The 23,005-nt window shown below is 43.1% G+C and overlaps 1 protein-coding gene across 1 annotated transcript; it reads right to left on the reverse strand.

Annotated features, from left to right (window-relative positions):
• Nucleotides 1–2,417: 2,417 nt before the first annotated feature.
• On the reverse strand, nt 2,418–22,140 carry LOC134284982 (cytosolic endo-beta-N-acetylglucosaminidase). The gene is made up of 4 exons (XM_062844712.1): nt 22,001–22,140; nt 10,955–11,463; nt 9,836–10,896; nt 2,418–3,127 (listed from the first exon to the last, which is right to left on the reverse strand). Exons 1-4 carry the CDS (start codon nt 22,026–22,028, stop codon nt 2,947–2,949), a joined length of 1,779 nt encoding a protein of 592 aa, XP_062700696.1. The 5' UTR covers nt 22,029–22,140; the 3' UTR covers nt 2,418–2,946.
• Nucleotides 22,141–23,005: the final 865 nt, after the last annotated feature.

Consider the following 23,005-nt stretch of genomic DNA (forward strand, 5'->3'; position numbering starts at 1 on the left):
GCCCAACTGTCAAAAGGTGATTTCAAAAAATCTCTGTGAAAATCTGAAAAAAAAAATCACAGTGGCGCAGAAGAAGCATAAAATCAAAAAATCAATATACCGTCAAGGCACCATTCACCGTGGATCTAAGAGTATTCGGGGCAAATAAGGGCTGTCATTTGACACCAGTCTCATAAACATTGTTGGTGCCGCTTTTAATTGCCTTCATTATAGGTTAAAATTAAAGCAATATCCACAGAAGTAGAAAATTTTTCAAAAAATTTGGTGATATAGTACAATTAGTAAAGGGTAGTAGGGTCGCCTAATTCCGTGGTAGGTCACCATTCACCGTGGTAGTAGGGACCCATTCACCGTGTATGAGAAATTTTATTCTACTTTGTTTAAAAATGATCAAAACAACCCAGCCAAGAGAATTTTCTTCATTTAAATTCATTTCAAGTAATAACTTGCAAGATTTTATTAGAAAAACGAATGTTTAAATTTTCGATTTTTTCTAGATATATGGGACAATATGGGGCACGGTGAATGGAGACCATTGATTTTTAGGGTACCCATTTACCGTGCCTTTTTGTTTCAATTAAAAAGTACGAATAATCGCACTTTCTTGTTAAACTTACTTCGGTAATGCAAAATACATACCTGATATGTGAATTTAATTGCTTCTTGGTGGAATTAAAACGTTACTACATTTAGTTTATCGCTTAAATCACCTTAGCGCAGTTTTCGATTTTTCACTATGAATGCTGTGAACGAGCAGAAACCCGCTTCATGTAAACACAGTTTAGTGTCAAAATGATACTTTTAAATGTTTTTAATGAGCGTTTTGACATTGTAACAATACATTAGTGTTATATTGATGCAATTGAAGGGAAAATGTCATATCATTCAATCATAATATGGAAATAATGAAAAAATATTCGAAGGCACACGGTGAATGGAGCCCCCACGGTGAATGGCGCCTTGACGGTTCGAAATATAAAAACCCAATTTTCGTACATATGTAAATGACACCACTGCTATGTTGACGGACCGTTCTTTACCAGCCTAAAATGCAACAAGATCTGACAAAATCATGTCATCGCTGTTTTAAATCACAGAAGAGACTACGTTGCATCGCAATTATGCCCACCGTGAATCGCATAAGATTATACTTTAAGTCATATAGAGTTCTTAATGTTTTAACACTGTACGTATATCGCCTCCACTTTTGCACGCATAAGGCAAATTTGCAGCGTCTTATGTGAAGTAACTTACACAGTTAAAAGTACGTATAACACGGTCATAAACTCCGTTATAACTACGTGTAAATTTGCAAGTCTGTGAATATACTGTGCAACGGCGCATTTAACACCAATTCCCAGAATACATTCTTCCCGATCCACGCATTGATCCCAGGCAACGTTTGCCTCCACTCAATATATACCACCTGTGGAGCCATGCAGGCAGCCCTCGTGGATCAATTATGCGTATGTATTGCGAATCTTTTCTGAAATCCGCATACTGGCCAACAACTTGTGCGCCGACAGCCCATGCGCCGGGTTGTGCGCCATACAAAATGTAAATAAACAAGTGTCAGAATGGTTCGCGCCAAGAGCTCAATCTCTCTTAGGGTTCGGATCCATTTTTTGTCTAAAACATTGGATTTCCCTATGTCTGGAAATAATGTACAAGAAAGATATTATTGACGGTAACAACGCTTTTACTTCATTAAAACACTGATTAATAGTGATTTGGCTAGTGAAAAACTTGGCGCATAGGCAATCGGCGCGCAAATTGTGCGCTGATGTGCGGATTTGTGTTAATCGTCGCAAAGTGCCCAACACACATTATACCCTGGCGCACAACCTAGAGGTCGAAGAGAAACTTGTCGAAATGCTAAAAATTCTTGAGAAGCTCAATATGTGGAAATTGAATGGGAAATATTCGCATTTTCTTTGAGTAAATACCAGATAGGAAAATATGTCGAGTGAATGGGCTAATCGGAGGTCTGAAGACCGAGGGCTTAACCTCTTCGACGATACCCGCAACGCCAGTTCGATGACTTGATGCCTACCTGCGATAACGTGATCTGCTGATGCACCGCACACTTTGATTACGACATCACGATCACGCCGTTTGGCCTGATACTGACGACGCGACGATGGCATCAGATGAAAATGCCGATGATCGCGCGGAGCGCAGAAGCCAACTTGGATTCGTGCTCAACGGACCATCCGAATGCAAAGCGGAGCCGCGATTTTGATTGCGAACGAACAGTTACATAATCTATCAATGTAGTTTGATTCGCACAGCTCCCTCCGCCGCGCCGGTTTGGATATGCATGTGGCAGATGTTTGTTTGAACTCCGAATTAGGACCTGTTACCGAATAGGGACGTCATCCATTTGACCGGCGAACTGAGACTTCCTTGTCTTGACATAATGTTTGTAGATACATATATGGAATATATTAAGAAGCGCAGTAATCATATGGTACATTAAGGCAAATTACACGCGTCTTTGAAAACTGTAATTTACACCGATCGTCGATCGATAATTTCATTTAAATTTAGACAGAAGATGCATGCGCAAGTAAACATCAGAACACCAACCTGTGTATCGAGAAGCCGTCGAAGAGCGCAGCATCAGCTTCACTTCAGCCATGCGGTTGACCTTCCTGTGGCATCTCGGCGTCCTCCTCCGGCCTGCGCCGCGGTTGTTCGATCGATCACGTTTGCCAAGAAGAACCGGTCCATGTTGCCGCCGCGCCGCGCCGGAGCTGATGCATGCTGCACCTTAAGCTGTTTACATGCGAACGAACGAGTAAGTGCGGCGTGGAATAAGTAACGTGTCTGTATAGTGGTGGGTATGCAAAGCATTTGATTACAACAACAGAGAGTAAAAGTAAGAAGTTGCAATAATTAATCGAAGTACATCAATATGCAGTAGAGTAGAATGATCGTCACCGGTCACGCACTAAACGTTACGATCGAGCGCTTCCGGATGCGCTGGCGGTTGGCGGGGAAACCGGCTTGGAGCGAAATGGCCCCCAGCAGGACGTGGTCCTTGGGGTCATCTTTCACCAACTCGACGCCGATGTCCACGATCGAGACCGGTTGGGCGATGGCTTCGAACGATAGGTAGTAGTATCTGCGAATTGAAGAGGGGAAAGAAGTGGGGAAAGGTGAGATGGCTTTATAATTTTATAATTAACATAAGTCGCGGCGCGGGTCGTTCCGGGTTCAGCGACGTAACAGAGGGAGATGAATATTCATCGATGTAGTGATTGGGATTGATGCGGCATGCGATTTATGGGATCGGTGATACAATATTTTAGGAACGTTATGTGTGATACGAAAGGGCCCATATAGCCGAGGCGGTAAACGCACGGGTATTCAGCATGACCATGCTGAGGGTGACGGGTTCGATTCCCGGTCGGTCCAGGATCTTTTCGTAAAGGAAATTTCCTTGACTTCCTTGGGCATAGAGTATCTTCGTGCCTGCCACACGATATACACATGCAAAATGGTCATTGGCAGAGGAAGCTCTCAGTTAATAACTGTGGAAGTGCTCATAGAACACTAAGCTGAGAAGCAGGCTTTGTCCCAATGAGGACGTTACGCCAAGAAGAAGAAGAAGAAGAATGTGTGATACGTCACTTGTAGGTTAGTTACATCAAGGAAGTTGTCCACATGAACTATTCAAATGTTTTAGAGTACTATCCGACATAAGCATGGACTCACAAAAAGCACAATAAAAACAGGAATCATCTCATAAAGCTCACTATCACTAAAAGTCATTGTTTGAATCTTTGTCGCGAACGCATAGCTCCGGCTTAGCTTAGCGTTGCGTTGCGTTGCGTGGTAACGGAGTAATACGTAGATTGCACACTGAAAGTCATCATGTTATAACTTTAATAATCCTATTCTTATTGCTTATGGAATGCTAATTAGGAAGGAACAACTATCCAATCAGAGGTTGAAGTACAAAAGACATGAGAACTTCCATTGCCGGCCACGCCCACCTTCTCCGTTACGAGGATAGGAAAGGATGTGATGATATGACACCTACTTTACAAGAGGTCAGCGACTCACCGACGCCCCCATATGTGTCAAGGAGTTGGATATTTGGAATGTACTGTGCTGTGAAAGCATACGCGCAGAATCTCGAGGCCGCGTTGCCGATGAGGCCTGTGTACAGTGAAAGCAGCCATCAACGACGCAGCCGAGAGCACCATCGGGTACGTGGAACCTAGTCGACGGAACGAATGGTTCGACGAAGAGTGCAGAACGGTTTTGGAGGAGAAGAACGCAGCGAGGGCGGTAATGCTGCAGCAAGGGACCCGACAGAACGTGGAACGTTACAAACAGAAGCGGAAACAGCAGACCCGCCTCTTTCGGGAGAAAAAGTGCCGCCTGGAAGAAGCGGAGTGCGAAGAAATGGAACTGCTGTGCCGTTCCCAAGAAAAACGGAAGTTCTATCAGAAGTTCAACGCATTTTGCAACGGCTTCGTGCCGCGAGCCGAAATATGCAGGGATAAAGACGGAGGTCTCCTGACGGACGGACGTGAGGTGATCGAAAGGTGGAAGCAACACTTCGATCAGCACCTGAATGGCATGGAGAACATAGACACGGGAGACCACGGCAACAGAGGAAACGACGACGCCAGTGTAGCGGAGGACGAAAATGAATCAACTCCCACGCTGAGAGAAGTTAAGGATGCCATTCAACAGCGCAAATCCAACAAAGCAGCTGGTAAGTATGGTATCGCAGCTGAACTCATCAAGATGGACCCAGAAAAGTTGACCACCTGTCTGCATCGGCTGATAGTCAGGATCTGGGAAACCGAACAGCTACCGGAGGAGGCGGAGGAAGGGAGCGCACCTGGTGTGATGGTTAGAACACTTGACTATCATGCTGAGGACCTGGGATCGGATCCCACTTCCGACAAACTCGCAAAATGTGAATTCTTCCTTCGGAATGGAAGTAAAGCGCGGGTCCCGAGATGAACTAGCCTAGGGCTAAAAATCTCGTTAATACAGATAAAAAAAACTACCGGAGGAGTGGAAGGAAGGGGTAATCTGCCCCATTCACAAGAAAGGCGACCATTTGGAATGTGAAAATTTCAGGGCGATCACTATTTTGAATGCTGCCTACAAAGTCGTCTGTCACCTTAAACGAATGGATTCGTGAAAAGTTACCAAGCCGGCTTCATCGACGGTCGGTCGACAACGGACCAGATCTTCACCGTACGGCAAATCCTCCAGAAATTCCGTGAATACCAGGTCCCAACGCATGACCTGTTCATCGACTTCAAAGCGGCATACGACAGTATCGACCGCGCAGAGTTATGGAGAATCATGCGTCCATGCGAAACGGCTCATGTGAATCATGCGAAACGGCTTTCCTGGGAAGCTGACTAGACTGATTAAAGCAAGGATGGACGGTGTGCAAAACTGCGTAAGGGTTTCGGGTAAACTATCCAGTTCATTCGAATCTCGCCGGGTACTGCGACAAGGTGATGGACTCTCATGCCTACTCTTCAACATCGCTCTGGAAGGTGTGATGCGACGAGCCGGGCTCAATAGCCGGGGAACGATTTTCACAAAATCCGATCAATTTGTGTGCTTTGCGGACGACATGGACATTATTGCCAGAACATTTGAAACGGTGGCAGAGCTGTACACCCGCCTGAAACGCGAAGCAGCAAAGGTCGGACTGGTGGTGAATGCCTCAAAAACAATGTATGTACATGCTGGTAGGCGGAACTGAACACGACCGGATCCGTCTGAGTAGTAACGTTACGATAGACGGGGATACTTTCGAGGTGGTGGATGAATTCGTCTACGTAGGATCCTTAGTGACGCGACGGCTGACAATAACGTGAGTCGTGAAATTCGGAGGCGCATCATCAACGGAAGTCAGGCCTACTACGGGCTCCAGCAGAAGCTGCGGTCTAAAAAGATTCATCCACGCATCAAATGCACCGTACAAAACGCTAATAAGACCGGTGGTCCTCTACGGACACGAGACATGGACCATGCTCGAGGAGGACCTGCAAGCACTCGGAGTTTTCGAGCGACGCGTGCTAAGGACGATCTTCGGCGGTGTGCAAGAGAACGGTGTGTGGTGGAGAAGAATGAACCACGAGCTCGCTGCACTTTACGGCGAACCCAGCATCCAGAAGGTGGCCAAAGCCGGAAGGATACGGTGGGCAGGGCATGTTGCAAGAATGCCGGACAACAACCCTGCAAAGCTGGTGCTTGCTACTGATCCGGTTGGCACAAGAAGGCGAGGAGCTCAGAGAGCACGATGGGCGGACCAGGTGGAACATGACCTGGCGAGCATTGGGCGCGACCGAGGATGGAGAGCGGCAGCCACAAACCGAGTATTGTGGCGTACTATTGTTGATTATGTCTTGTCTTAAATGTGATGTTGAACAAATAAATGTATGTATGTATGTGTTGTGAAAGCTGGTAGGAAGGGAAACGGCTTTTTCAACTCGTTTGTGTTCTAGAGATGGCTACGAACTTATGTATACACATGAGGTGTATGTAGAGAGGAGAAAGAGAGAAAGCAGATAGAAAGATACAAAGTAAGAGGAAAGGGACGGGCCAGGGATTGAACCCAGGAACTTCTGCATACGAATCAAAAGCGGTAGCCACTAGATCTCTAAGCCCGTCTCCTTTGTCATGAGTGCATAATTCTGGAGTAGAAAAAGTACGTATTTGGGTAATCGCCATGACTCCGCCATTCTACTCTACTAAAAACACTCTTTCCCACGATTTCCCACGACAACCGTGGGAATGCAGAGGGTGCAGGAGGCATACTTTGTCTCTAGCAACAATGATTATCGCAAAATCCGGTTCACGATGATCGAATGTAAGTGACTGGTGTCAATATTGATCTTTTAGAAATCGAGAGTTCTTAAATTGTAGCTCTCAGTTGTAATTTTAAATAGTTGAATACCACAAAGAATTTTTTTTTTTGATTAATTGTGAAATTTTGGACTATTAGTTGGGTGGGATGATCCAATGCTATTGCATCATTTAGATCTACAATATGACGGCTTCAGAAAAGCTGCTCCTCAGAACAAAATAATGAACTTTGCACCCGAAATCGCCGCCGCCATGTTTCGGCTAACAACATCTTGTATGTAAACAATTATGTATCCAATCCATTGTGAATGTTGATACCTACACGATAGATGTTGAATCCTGTCAAACCCACTTGGTGGAAAAAGAGTCACCACATACGTGAAACTTTACCTTAGACGCCAGCATTGTACAATGGGTACAGAGTGGGGTGGCCCAACTTTTACAAAAAAAAAACATAGAATTTGTGAAATCTATTAAGTCTAAGGGGTGTAAGTCTTTCTTAAATTCAGGATCTCTGAAGTCCTATGACACCTTCTTAAACGCTAAAACCACAACCTTTGAAGCACTCAAAAACCACTAAAACTTTCAGGAACTTCTCCAATACCCCCAAGAATCCGCTGAACTTCTCTTAAATCCCTTGAAACACCATGAAATCCCTCTAAAACACTTACGAAACCCCCGAGAAGACACCCCCTTAGAACCCCCTGAAATGCTTTGAAATCCTTCTGAAACCCCCTGAAACCCCACAAACTGAAACTACGCAAGTAACCAAAAGTTCAGATAAGGGGGTATTTTATAAGCTAATCAGCTTGTTCAATGTTGCTCACCTGTAAACTTCCACTTCATTCAGTAACTCTCCAATAACCATGAGCACGATGTCGTCCACGGACCCAACAAGATGCACTCTTCTTGCTAGATTTAACTGCAGCAGTTTATCGTCCATCACATTCTTGCGTATACAGTCCATCTATTATGGCTTTCAGCTTTTCCGGACACCTCCCGGATGGGGTCGCTGGGCCTTTTATCTTTGCCTTAGCCATTATGTAGGCATCTCTCCATGGATTTGCATTCGCGTTACGACAGAGCTCCTGTATACAAGCTGCTTTGTTTATCTTGACGCCTCTTTTGAGAGCCACTTTTGTAGCTCTGAATACAGATCTGAGTGCTTCCCTTTCATCATCAGTGTGGGCTCTTTGCATCCTCCTCCAAGCTCGAAGACAGTTCCGACGGAGTTGAGTGATCCTACCATTTCACCTATAGACTGGATGGCGGACGTGCCACAGCTGTATCTTTCTCGGCATAGTGGCACCGGTTGTGCTTATACCGAAGCGCTTCTGTGATTAAGAGGACGTCTGTCCTTCACTTCCGCCTTTCTGGAATATTCACACGTGCCTCCGTCTTAACCTGTTCTCCAAGATGGTACCGGATCGCTTGGTGATCGATAGGCGTATAATCTTTGCAGATCCTTCAATTTATGTCTCTCGTTACACGCGGGACTACAAACAACATGTCGATGATAGACTATTTGCCTTCTCTTCGATAGGTGCATGTCGATCCTTCGTTGTCTAGAACTCAGTTCAGTCTGAATACTGTTTCCAGAAGGCTCCATCCTCTGGGATTTGGGTGGCAGCTACATTACTCAACCATTCATGCATTAAAATTATATTATTTTATTTGGTCGAGCACCTAATTGAACGGATCCATCGTCCAGCTTGGGAGTGCGTAGCAGTTACATATGTAGACGTCGTTGACCATGGCTAACATGAAGCTTTCTGTCATGCGATACGAAACTTCCTGGAGGAGATAATTTCCAATCGTTCAAATTGCAGCGTTTCCAGCTTCATCCGCTACCCAGTTAACATTTTTGGATGGGTACGGTACGGATCCGAGATAATTGCGACGTCGCACTTCGCTTGAATCGTGGATTGCCGCAGTAGTTGCTGCGCGGTATCACAAAAAATTGAGGTTAATTTGTACTACCTCCACTGTGATTTACCGGATTTCGCCTGTTTGAACACCAGAGACTTCGTGGCGCTGCGCCCCTAGATTTACAAATGATGTACTTTGGTAGCTTCCTACACTCTTGTGTTTTATGATCATCCTCTCCGCATCTTCTGCACAGTTTCGATCCATCTGATCCCCGGTAATTTCGTGCCAGATGTCCCAACTTCTAGCATCTGAACTGAAGCATATATTCGGTTGCTGAAAAATACGCAGTGAACATAATGACCATCCGACTTTCACTTTGCCAATCCGCAATGCATCCACAGAGAGTCGCAACCTGCGTCCCGGAAGGTTCCCTTTTCAGTCGGACTGACATTTCCACGTGTCCTATCTCCTTTTGCTTCTTTAATTCCGTTTTAACTTCTTCTGCCGTGGTGATCTCGTTTAGGTCGACACATCGGAGAACACTTCTGGTGTAACAGCTCGGACCTGAACAGTGCCTCCCACGACTTTCACTGTAAGCTCCTGTTCTTCGAGTCCTTTTTCAACTCGAAGATAATTTTTCGAGACCGTGTTCGCCTGCCGTTTAAAAAACGTCTGCGCCGAAGTCCTTAAGTTCCGGAGCCGTTTTTATGGTACGTGGAACCTGAAGGTAGCCTTCCTCACTGGTCTTTACTACGAAACGGTATTATAGTTACTTAGGTTTAGACAAAAAATGCAAAGAAAATTGCAAGAGAAAGATGCAAATATTTCCCAAACAATTTCAATCACAATGTGAAATACAGGGAATCAACCAATCGCACCCAAATTTTGCACAATTGTTTTTGACGCAAAAAGGAACGAGTTAAGATGTAACGGTAATATTTGACGACATTAAATTTTTGGATAATCGTGCCCTACTACTGTATGTTACAAAGGTCGCCTTGAGGAGGGGACCCCCTGCATCGTTTGAATGTGTTCATATGACCGAATAGGGTTTCACTTGTACATCATAACTTTGACTCAGCACTAATCACTTGATAAGCATGCAACTCACCTTATTTCCCATCCGTTGATAGCCGCCACCAGTGGTAACTTCAACTGCGCCTTCAACTCCAGCAATGTCGGCCAATCTTCGCTGTCCAGCAGCAACGCCTTCATTTCATTTCTTCTATCACTCAAATGGCAATCTTCCCCACCACACACGATCTTCACCGAATCATGATACCGCGTATTGTACGCCTTCAGCACCAATCTCACATCCGCACTCAATTCACTACTTCTTCGGAATGCATAGCCCACCACCAGATCACCAACACATGCGAAATCACACGCAAACAACCGACAATTCGGATGGATGTCTTCCACCCGTAGGCACGATCCACCGTCCAGCGCCGTCTCGAAGCTGTGCGTCCAGTAGATCGGATCGATCCTGTGGTTCCTCGGCGCGGCATACGGAATACTCGGCTGGAAACCTTGACGCGACAGATTGAACCACGACTCGTCCAGCTTCTTCCCCAAACGGTTCCGGGTCTTGCCCGAACCCAAACAGAACGACGTGTAGAAGGGAAGTTCCGTGGGGCCCCGAACGTACAGATACTTCCACAGCAGGTTCCAGAAGCGATCGTTTAGCTTTAGGAAACGATCGTTGCACTGAACCTGATCGAGCTGCTCGCGTCGCATGGACTCTTCGAGCGATTCGAAGGTCCACCCGGGAGCGAAGATCGCCGTGGAGAATTTGAACTCCATGACGGAAGCCAGGGTGGAATGGGTGTCGAGCTTCGCGGTTTGACCGCGTCCGAAAACGTCTATCCCCACGAACACGTCCAGCTTCCGGCGAGGATAGTAATTGCGAATGAAGTTCTCCGATCGCTCCAGATGCTTCCTAGTCCAGGTGTAGTTCAGGAAGATTCCGTCGCACGCCGCGAAGAATCCCTGGTTGAGGCTGTTCAGCTCGTTCTGCCAGCTGAGGAGGCCCTTCTCGGTGATCGCGTCGTACCAGATGATCATACTACCGGGGATACGGTCGTGCGATTTCCGAGTCAGATAGGATACGAAGTCCTTGAGACGGGGGATCTTCTCCTCGTCCAGGGCGCACTCGATGTTTAGGAGCCAACCCTGCGGGATTAGGGAAGATGGTGTGATTAGATGAAATACAGGGATTGGAAGGCCTTACCTGAAATTGACAGATCTTCGCCACGGTGATCAGCGCATCAGCAACTTTCTGCATGGATTCGTCAGACTGTAAGATGTCCTTGAGCTTCTCGACATTGCCGCCTTCGACGATGAACGTCCCGATTACCTTGACGCCATTCTTGTGAGCACAGTTCAGCCACTGCAAGGTCGGAATCGTTACGAAGCTGTGGCTGAAGTAGCAGAAGATGTCCACGGCAGCCCAGTTGTAGAATCGGTAGTCGACCCATTCCTGTCCGGTCGTCCCGTTGACGAACCGATCGGACAAGTAGTTCCCTTTGAAGTCATGGCACAGCAGTACCTGCGGACGGCTGCGATCGTCCACGAACTCCGTTACTCCGGCGTCGAAGTCGATCTCCTGGTAGCGTTCGCCGAGGTGCCTCGATCGCGATCGAGGCGTGATCGGTAGCACCAAATTGCGCCAACTGACTGGATTGCGCTCGAACTTCAGCAAATCCTCGATCGTATGAATGGGCTGACACTCGTGGCCGTCTTGATAGCGTTGACGACCGGCAGCAGAGTGCACCCGAGTGCGTGGAAGTGGATGGGACATCGGCGACAGATTTTTGAGGGTACCGCCCCCGAAAATGTGCGACAAAGGCAAACAAACGAGAAGGAAGAGAGAAAGTAAAATGTTGGTCAATCAGGTCTCGGCGGTAGACAGACGATCCGCACAATCAAACAGGACTGGGTCAACTGGAAGCTGATTGGCAAAGGCGTTGAGAGTGCTGCGCTTATCGCATTTCTCCGTCGCAGTTGGGCCATGGGTGCAAGCGATGCAAGATGCATCTTATTTCTCCGAATGCATAGCGATTACGTCACTCTAGAATGGTCCCGAATGGTCAGATGAAATCTACAGATCGTGTTTATTTGTCTATCGTTCAGTAGATTTTAAATAAGCCTACTAATTCCGTAGTAATTTGAAAGATGCAGAGGTATTTTCGGTCAATAGAACAAATGATCCTCATACTTACAATGCTAACTTAAACTAATAATCCTTTGCCTTCTTAACCATATTTTAGAACTTATAACACAGAAGATCTGAAAATCTTTTGAAGATCAATGTAATAATGTACAAACAAATCATGAAATGGTCTACTCGTCGAGTGTGAAATCAGACTCCGACCCAACCTTGGAAATGGACCGTCATCGCATCGTCGTCTAGTACGACACTGAACCGTATACGATACGGAAAAGGAAAAGTGCAGTACTTTCACGGCTCAAACTGTAGGCTCCTTCCTGTAGCACATATTGAAGGGCGTGCATGCACAGACATATATTTTTTCTTTCTCCATTTCTGTAGTAAAAGGGAAACCGGAGAAATGTGTGACACATTTCCAATGTTCGTCGCTTGGCTGATGGAGAAACGATCAACGTCGCCAAGCGACGGCTATTAGGCATAGGAGAGTCTTATCAATGTGCTGCATTTGAGTCGGAAGCTTCATGGTCATCATATCATATGTTGTTGCACTAGCTATTTGTTTACTTTGGAATGCGTTGGAGTGATAATTTTGCATTTTTCGTTCGTGGAATTTCTAGATTGAAATGTGGTTCAATGGACGTAAATGAGTTTATGACAGGTGATATGCACTCTGAGACGCATTTTGGAAAGAAATGAAATTGTGGGACATCGACATTCCTTCAGGGATTCCTCCTGGAGCTCCCAGGAGCTCCATCAATATTTTTTGCAGGAGTTGCTTTAAGGATTCCTCCAGGAATTCTTTAGAAAATTTCTCCTGGAATTCCTTCTGGGATTCTTCTTGGAATTCCTTATTCGGGATGCCCCATGGAGATTTTTCAGAGATCCTTTCAGGAGTTCTATTAAGGATTTCTCTAGAAGTTTCTTCAGATATTCATACAGAAGTTCCTCCAGGAATAGCTCCATCGGGGATTTCTGCAGTATAGTAGTTCTTTTAGGGATTGTCCCAGAAGTTCCTTCAGTAGTTCCAGGAGGATGCAAGGATGCCTCCAGGTGTTTTATCAGGGATTCCTTCCGAAGTCCCCTCAGCTATTACAATTGGAGTTGCCTCAGGCATTCCTTCAGAAGTTCATAGAATCTTTTAGTAGAATCCAAAGATGCCTCCTGGAGATCCATCGGGAATTCCTCCAGAAATTCCTTCAGAATTTCCTACTGCAGGTCCTTTAGAGATTAGTCCAGATATTCCTTCTGAAGTTTCTTCAGGAATTTCCTTCTAAGATTCCCGCAGGAGTACCTTGAGGGATTCCTTGAGAAGTTCCTTCAGGGAGGCAGGGATGCATCGGCAGTTACATCATCTTCAAAAATTTCTTCAGGAATTCTTACAAGAATTTCTTAATCAGGCTAGAATCGGGCATATTTCCAGGATATCCTTGAAGGATGTCTCATGAAGTTTCAACAAGAATTTCTCCAGGATTTTTTTTTAGGGATTTCTCCTGTAAATCTTTTGAAGATTCTCCCTGGTGATCTTTAAAGGATTCCTCCTGGAAGTCTTTCGAGGATTTCTCCTGGAATGCCTCATGGAATTCCTTCGATAATTTCTCCTGGAATCCTTCCGAGGATTCCTTCAGGAAATCCTACTGGGATTCTTCCTGGAATTTCTTGGGAAATTCCCGCTTGAAAGGTTTATTTTTAGGGATTCATGCTGTAATTCTGGTAATCGTTTTGGAGATTCCTGCTGAAATTCTTTCGAAGATTCCTCCAGAACTTCCTTCGAGGATTCTTCTTGGAATTCCATTTGGAATTTCTCTAAAATTCCAATCAGGAATTTCCTCAGAAGTTTCAGCAGCGATCTCACTTAGATAAATTGTTGAACCATCAGGGATTCCTGCAGAAGTTCTTTCAGGGTTTCGTACAGCAGATCATGCAGGGATTAGTCCACGAGTTATTTCAGAGATTCCTCCTGCCGTTGCTCATGGACGAAACTTTAACGCTCTAATACCCAATCCCGCCTTTAGACGGGGTATAGTTTGAGCATTTTTGTAATTTTTGTTTCGTGGAAAATCATTTTTTTTATATTTTTGGCTGATATTTCGGACTGTTCTGTATATCTCAAAATGGTTTTTGGTGTATTTTAAAGCGTATTTACATTTTTTAAAAATCATTGAAAAATTGATGTTTTAGTCACCTTTTAGAAGTCATTGTTTATTTTGTATTGAGTCGCTACAAATAACATATTTCAAATTTTTCCCAAATCATTCTATCCTTGTTTAATAGTTTAAGGTAATCGAATACACTCTAAAATTATTTTCCTTTAAATTACACGGAAAAAAAATTTTTTTGTGAAAAAAATTTAAAATAATAATATTTCAACAATAATCATAAAATCTCAAAATGTTTTCATCTCAAAAAATCCGTTCCCCGAATTGGCTTCCAGGAAAAATATAAAAGTGTGGGGATGTTCGAAAATAAAAATTAGAAAAATCAAAAACTGAAATTCACGAAATCGAGAATTAAAAAGAATCATCTTCCAAAACATGTTTAAATCGATTTTAGATGACGAAAAATGATATTTAGATCAAAATCAAAAATTTGGGTATTAGAGGGTTAAGGTTCCTATTGGAAGTTCTTCGGGGACTCCTAAGCCTAAATTATTATCAAACGTGATAAGCACAAGCCTGGGTTTGATAGAGTACCGAAGACCTTACCGTTTGCGTTCATGGTTTCCCAGAATCGGAAGCAATTCAAGAATTGGATAGTCGACTCCGGTGCCACCTCGAATATGTGCTGCGACCGAACGATCTTCAATTAACTGAAGCAAAGCATGGGCCTGACAATCACTCTGGCTGATGGCAATGAGACAGATGTCATGGGTGTCCAAACTTGGACCCGATAGATACGGACACATGTGATCCCATAAATAATCTCCTTTGGCATTAGGGTCATTTTTGACCCAAACCGTACACTATGTCAGCGAGCTGCTGCCAACGTGATGCAAAAGGAAGTTTAACCATGATCGACGACTTTATCCGCTACACGATGGTGTATTTCTTGAAGCGAAAATCGAGAGCTGCGAATTTGATTGAGGAGTACGTTACCAAGATTCGCAACTGTTTTGGACGGAATCCCGTTATACATTCAGAACATCCGGCCATCGAGGTCCATCGACAATAGAAATGGGCGAACCGTTCCGAAGAACTAGTTCTAAGGAGAGAATGACTGAACTGGCGTTCGTTTGAAAAGAACGGTAGTTCTCCGTTCTCTTAAAAAACGAGAAAACTGACTGTCTCGCAGAACGGTTCATTCAGCTCTTACAATGAACGAATATTGCGTTGTGAAAGTGCGAATGTTGTAAATGATATGCCCAATCCAGAGATGGAAAATGATGAAGATTGCAGCTGAGCAGACACAAACCAAAACAAACATACTCGCGAACAACAGAGGCCCGAGAATACTCGCACTTCTTTATTCGTGAGTAAACGAAGCTGGCAAGCACTCGCATGTGATTCGCGAAGCTTCGTGAGTTTCTTTGCATTTTGACGAAAAACGCATTTTAACAACTGGCAGTGCTGCTTTTCAGGAACAATGAAGCATAAAGCATTAATTTATGTTGGATAATCACTAGTTTTGCTATTATAACCACAATAAAATGCACCTCCCGCACCTCCACTATTTCTTCACGAATAAAAAGTCATGAGTCTTTCTGTTTTTATTTTGCTTCTTACTCACGAAGCAGGCGGGTGCGAACAAACTCACACTGTTTATTCTCGGAATCGTGAGTAAACCTTGTGTTGGCTTTACACTCGCGAATTGCTTCACGATGCGAGTAATTCCACCACTGGCCCAATCATCTCACAAAACTGCAAAGCATCACGTAATACGGCAACGTACAAACGTGAAAGTTCTATTCAAAAAGAACCATAAAAACTACTGAACGAAAGAACGGTTCAAGAGAACTAGTTCTTTTTAAGGAACTGTTCAATCGAGAATAGTTCACTTAAAAGAACTGTTTTGCCCATCTCTAATCGACAACACTAGCGTTACCAAAGCAGCATGCTGACTGCTGTTTGGTAAATACAGTAACAAATTTTGAAAACGACGTATGATCAATGGTGTAGCATTGATTATACGTCGTTTTCAAAATTTGTTACTGAATACGCATATCTAGAGACAGGCCCGGATTAAGGATTGTGGGGGCCCGGGGCCCGAGCGGATGTGGAGGCCCTTCTGAGAGATGACCGAAAATGTTTTTCCTTATTTTCAAACAGTACTTGAGCAATATGAAAAATAAAGCTAATATTAGCAAGCAAAAAAGGTTTTTGTGGGGGCCCCAAAAATGTGGGGGCCCGGGGCCCGGGCCCCCCCGGCCCCCCCTTAGATCCGGCCCTGTAGAGAAGTTGTATATTTACCACTGATAGCAGCATGGGGTCTCCAATTGGCCTAGTGGTTAAGGCTATGATCGCCAACTCGGAGACGGCGGGTTCGATACACACTCAGTTTTATTTCCCGAGCTCGGCTGTGCGAATCTCGGTTTCTGAATTTTAACCGAGACTCAGCTAACAAAGTGACAGGTTCAGAAGGCCGGCTCCAGAGGCACGTTATCCTCCATTTGGGACATTTATGCCAAAGTGACAGGTTGCTTGGTAACAAGGCATGTTATACTGATTATCAGCATTTATAAGCTGAAATCTCATGAAAAACATTCAACTGACAACTCGGCTGTGGTAAACCGAGATTCGGCATTTAAAATTAAGTGTGTACCCGTTCCGGTCGGGAAAATTTCCTCGACTCCCTGGACATATATGCTATAGTGTATCATTGTACTTGCCTCACAATATACAAATTCATGCAATGACAGGCAAAGAGAGCCTTTCAATCAGTAACTGTGGAAGTGCTCAAAGAACTTTGCTCAAAGAAAGTTGAAGCGAGGCAGGCCAAGCCCCAGTGAAAACGTAGAGCCATAAAGAAGAAGAAGAAGAAGCAGCATGGGATCTCCGCCATTGCGCAGCAGCACTATCACGAAGATGCCACTTGTGTTTCCATTTCAAATGACCGTTAAATTCCTCACACAGTTTCGAAACTGGACTTGGATGTCTGTTCTCTGTGATTGTACTGGAATGGCACTGGAAGCAACTGGACTATTGTGCTCATTCTGCGAATGGAGTGACGTGACAAAAGTCGGAGTCGTATATCGAGGTGAGAAATCTCGACTCGAATGAGGTGACTCCTCCATTTGATTTACACGGCGAGTCACCTCATTCGAGTCGAGATTTCTCACCTCGATATACGACTCCGACTTTTGTCACGTCACTCCATTCGCAGAATGAGCACATATGATAATCTGCACATCTTTGAATGCTCAGCTATTGTTCATGTGTCAGCTGAGAAACGCAAGAAGCTCGATCCTAATGGTAAGAGGATCATGTTCGTGGGATATGCTGGTAACTTTAAACCATCAGCCAAAATGCGAAGTCTATCGAGATGGTGGAACAGGAAACAATAGAGTATTCTGGAAAGTCGGATCTTCAAACCGTAGATTACCAAAGTCCAAAGTCGTTCCGCAGTTCGTTGTCTATTCCTTGGGTTACCATGATGATTTCAGCATCTGAAAGAGAAGCCAACACCGTTGAAGCTCTCCTTGAAGGGAGGCAAAGGTGACGATGGTGCAGCAGCCGATGCAACAATCGACGATCCTGCCTATGCCGGTTAGACGATCATTCGTATCAAAGACAGCTATGGACAACCTATGAGATGAAGATGGTGATTGGAACGCCGTATGCTCATTACGCAACCGTTGTATAGACTGAACTAATGATAATGATGTGTGGAGACCTGCCATTCACGGCATGTCTGGAGGATTTGTCATAAGGTGAAGATCTTGTCTATTGTCAACCGGCCGTCAATAACGCTGGATTGATAACTCCCAACAAACTCATTCGTTTTAAGGCGATCTGGGATAGCCCGCAAAATGGTGATCACACTAAAGTTCTCACATTTCAAATGGTCACCTTCTTGTGAACGGGGCCCGGAGTAGGTGGAAACATCTCATGAATAGCATATTCAGTTACATATTACCGAAGACGGCTAAAAACAAGACAGACATCTACTCTCTTGCTCCATATACTTTGGGAGCTACAAGCACACTAGCGCCGCAAACGACTTCAGGGAACAACATCATGAATGAGTGTGCGTGCGATGCTACAATTTCCGTGTACGTATTAGTATGTACACGCACACAATCATGATTTAATGATCCTGTGAATCATTGAGGGCGTTTCAACCATGTCGCCTGCGACAGGGTGGGAGCTGTCTGTCTTGTTATTAGCCGTCTTCGATATTACTGAGAGAATTCCTGAAGAACAAAAATTGATATCGGTTTGATTGATATAAGCAAAATAATAGTATGGTGAATTGCTCAATAATAGCTCGTTGAGATATTACAAGATCAAAAGATCAAAGCAATAGCAGACAAGACTTGTCGACCTCTTTCTTGAAAAAAAAAAAACAATTGCCAACATCCAGCATCGAACCTACGACCTTAGAATTCACATGCGGCGATGCTTACCACTCAACCACAGACAAACAGACGTCTCACTCTACTCACTTCCCATCGTTTTACTTTTCAACGGATTATTCAAATATTCCGTAGTTCGTAAATCGTTCGCTCATGGCGCTCGCATCGTTTTTGCTCCTGTTTGACGTTTGCTCACTACCGCCATCTACTCAGTAGATTTGCGTACCACAGCATAATTAGCATTGGGCGATTATGTTTTCGTGACGATGATTTTTATCGCATTTTCTTCCAAGTGACACGTCTGTTTGTCTGTGACTCAACTGTGACTCACTGTTGAGAAATCATTGACCAATCCAAAAGCCTCTGGGGTAGTGATTTGTGTTCAAATTTCCCGTGTATAAAAAACTGTAAAAACTTTGTAAACATCTTTTGTTCTTCCGTATAGGTTTCGATAGGTTCCGTGAGATAAAATTTGAAGAACTCAACGGCAACAAGAGCACGAGATTCTTCGTTTCCACAGCTCAGAAAAGGGCACATGACATTTCACTAACTTTGAACGATATCTATGGGTGTATGTGTTCAATTTCGTACAGAAGAACTAAGTTTGTTCTTATGTAGAAATTTTCAGAAATTTCGACAAGCAACAAAAACTGATATCATATCACTTTTAGTTATTCATGAGATATTCTTTAAATTTTTGAACAACACATCAAAATCACATCGAGCTATGACAGCAAAAATTGTTCGATTTGAGATCGTCTGCCCGGGGCAGATTACCCCTCCTTCTATGCATGAATTGAATATTTTTTTTAATATATAATTGGATTTATAGTACAAAAAGTAGGCGCTTTGAAAAATAACGTGGCACAGACCTAGGATAGGATGTGACACCTGTAACTTCTCTGTCTGATTTCATAGCTTGCTGTCTTGTTTTTCCGCGTTGTTAAGACACAGAGAACAGACATCCAGACTAGAACAAATTTCATTCAGAAAGCTGTGTAAGGATTTGCATCCTTGCTTGAGTAAAGATGCAAACCAATACACTATGAAAACACGAACGCCACCAAACACCATATTGCCACAGTCAGTGAATAATTGAAAAATTTCAAGTGGTGAACTCCATTAGTATGAGAAACTAACCGACTGCAGCGCCACGCTATTGCCACTTGTGTTGCCGACACGCCATTGACACGCCTATACCTATAGCATGGAGTGACAGTAGTGACATCAGATGCCCAATTTCGTTTGATCAGCACATTTTGGGCCCGTTTTAACAAAAGAGATGTTAACAACAATGCCTGTCAGTGGGTTGGTTGCCGATGAAATATTCCTTACACAAAATTGAACTTGGATGTCTGTTCTCTGTGGCTAAGATTACCCGAGCAGGAATGAATAACTGAAACATAACTGGAGCATACCAAAGTCAGGCCAAGACAAGGCTAGTTGGTTCTCCAGGTATTGAAGATAACTCATTTTGGTATTTTGCAAGTATTGATAAAATACCTCAACGAGTTATTGGCTTGGTGTTGAGGACTGCTTGAGGTATTATTCAATTATGGAAAAATTGCTATTTGTATGGAAAAATCGCCGATTATTATTGAGGTATTACAATACCTGATGTCATTATTCACGCGTTATGCACAGAATGCACATTAGTTATTATATTATAGGTATTTTACCTCTTAAACAGGGCTTCTTAATGCCTCATTCAGGTTGTAGGTATTCGATTTTTCTTACCTGAGTTAGGTATTCTTTAGCTGTTTTCTCCTGCTCGGGCACTGATTCCCAAATTGGTCTCATTTCGACTGACTAGTTGTCTTATCCTGTCCTAGGGACAGACATGCGAATAAGAACAGTGCACTGACAAATTCATTCCCTCCGTTATCGTGGTGTCCGTGCCTACGTCCTCTCTGCCATAGACCACCTCACGGCGAAATTCTATCTCTTTTGCTCTTTCAGAGAGTTTGAAAACAACAGGACAGATGTTGGTCCTGTTGTTTTCTAATTTCCCGTAGGAGCAAAAGAGAGCAATTTCACAGACAAACAGACGTAACACCTTGAACGATTTTCATGGAAATCCATCGCCCAGTTCACACTACCATCACCTGGTGGTAAAGTTGCACGAATCACTGCGTTGTGCAATATCGTCAACAGAAGGCGCTAATGTGAAACGTCAAACGCATAGAAAAACGACGCGCGCGCCTCTGGTTGTGAAAGCCACAACTATGAAAATTTAAAATGATCGTTAAAAGCGTGGCCGATGGAAATTTCGCAAGTGTTACGTCTGTTTGTCTGTGGTTATGCTTTAACGTTACCGTTGATCAACGCGATTGAAAAATCAACGTGAAATTCGTTAATCGTTACAATTAATGATAACGAATTAACGAAACGGCGTTAATCGTTAAAACAATAATTTATAATTCAAAATCACTAATACGCTTATAGTATGATTGTACCAGGACAAAAACCTTAACGAAAGCATTTAAAGGTAAGAAAGTCACAATTTCTAATCGCCTGTTAGAATATAATTTTGGACATCTAATATATGTTTTGGACACCCTCAGGTATATATAATTTGGACAGGACAATTATCTCAATGTTTAGCCATGAATACTGCAAAATCATGGAAGTAGTATAAATTAGCAAATATTTTCTTGTAAATAATCAAATGTCTCCTCTTAACAAGCATCTATTTTGATAACTATTAAAGTTTTTGTTAAAATCGAGGAAATGTCGCCAGACCCACAGAATACGCCTCCAAGTATGTAATCACACAGCATCCCCATTTAGTTTGTCAGATGACCAAAGTATATTTACAGTACAAAATTTGTAATGTATTTTGAACACCACCTATTTTAAGCGTTCTAGATGAATGTTAAGATATTGGCTGCCTAATGCTTCTTTATTGAACATGTTTCATTGCAAAAAGGCTTTCAAATTTCTTACAATTATTTATTCAACGATTTTGGGGTGAATATTGTATGTGATTGTGAAGTGTATGTCGTCTTGCATACCTGTGCATTTGAGGGGATTTAGTGAAACAATATACATTTTCGATAATTTTGAAGAAAATTCTCAATTGTTAAGCGTATTTTCAACGTAAGTCATCAGAATAAGGTCTATTTGATCAAATAATCGATAATAAGAAGTATCTAATTTTATTAGCTCTCCGGAACAAGACATACAACGCCGTGCATGTCCAAATTACATACATGTCCAAATTATATTTTTTACCCTATTTTCAGAAATTATAATTACAATTGTTTGTTTTAAGAAATCAGGGGTTTTGACTAACTTATTTTTGGTGCCTTTCATTCGGCGGTCACGAGTATAGTCAACATCAACCTTCTGATACTCATAATTTTCGATTTTCAGAAAAAAACCCAACACTTGAATTTAAATTTTCACTGACGGACAAACTTGTCACATACTTGGTTTCGATACGTTGTTGCTGCATCAATTGGATCAACTGTAAGCAATACACACTCTAGTATCGGCTGTCATTATTCGGAAACCATCAACATAAACATCGGGACGCATTCTACCGAGGTGCTATTTTGCTATTTGTAATCAAAACAAAACATTCTCCATCAACAAACCTTCACAAAGCTCAATTTCACTTGCCATCACGCACGATAGAACGATTTCGAAACCTTTAAGCACTCAAGTTTCACATAAAATAACAAGATAAAATACAGTGCAGTTTTGCGTCAACAGCTGATATGATCAAGGATATGATAACAAAGCGCAGAACGTACAATGATGATAGTGATAGATGACGAATCGTTCACATCATCCAATAATAAAGAGTGATGGTTAGGTGTGCGTTGCCAAACTGATTAATTTGGTTTGTGTTTCAGTCACCCGTTATCGTTCCTCGCCACTCATTTTGTTGCTACTTTATTGATATTCACATTAATCCATGCCGCAAAATCCAAAAAAAAACCTTCACGTTTTTATTTGTAAGCAAAATAATGGCTACAACAGGTTTTTTCTCTATAATCGGTTAAGTTTCTTATTTTTTTTTTGTGGGAAGATGCATAGCGTATCATTCTGCAAAGAATTAGAATTATTCGATCAAATTGCCCTTTGTAGAAAATATGATGAAACTCCTGTCATAAATCATAATTTTGTTCAATTGTTTCATACTTACAGCACAGACAAACAGACGTAACACTCTAATCATTCTCATCGTACACCGATTAAACGACCAATTTTAAAATGTGATAGTTGGCTGACGGGCTACCCGTGGCGCTTCCATCGGTTTTGTTCGAGTTTGACGTTTGCGCACTACCGCCACCTAGTTCATAGTTGGCCAAACTCAGTCTTTTTAGCATTGGGCGAACATGTAACCGTGACTATTTTTCTAATCGGAAAGTGTTCGAAGTGTTACGTCTGTTTGTCTGTGCTTACAGAATAAAGATCAACGATTTTTAATTAATTGCTGAATCAGTTTCAAAAATCATTCGAACGCTGCAGATTCTGTCGCAACAGTCCTTCGAACGCTACTGGATCAATTTCAACAATCTTTGGAACGCTGCTAGTTAAATTTCAACAAACCTTCGAATGCTACTGCTTCAATTTCAACAAACTTTGGAACGCTA

This window comes from Aedes albopictus, chromosome 1 (genome assembly GCF_035046485.1).
Source record: "Aedes albopictus strain Foshan chromosome 1, AalbF5, whole genome shotgun sequence".
In the NCBI taxonomy this organism is placed as follows: domain Eukaryota; kingdom Metazoa; phylum Arthropoda; class Insecta; order Diptera; family Culicidae; genus Aedes; species Aedes albopictus.

Excerpts from the sequence above, each read along its gene's own strand:
- LOC134284982 (XM_062844712.1), bottom strand. The coding sequence starts at position 22,028 with ATGGCAAGTGAAATTGAGCTTTGTGAAG. Across the intron at positions 11,464-22,000 it reads TGAAATTGAGCTTTGTGAAG|ACGGCCACGAGTGTCAGCCC; the intron begins GTTTGTTGATGG and ends AACGCTATCAAG. Across the intron at positions 3,128-9,835 it reads ATCAACGGATGGGAAATAAG|ATACTACTACCTATCGTTCG; the intron begins GTGAGTTGCATG and ends TTCAATTCGCAG.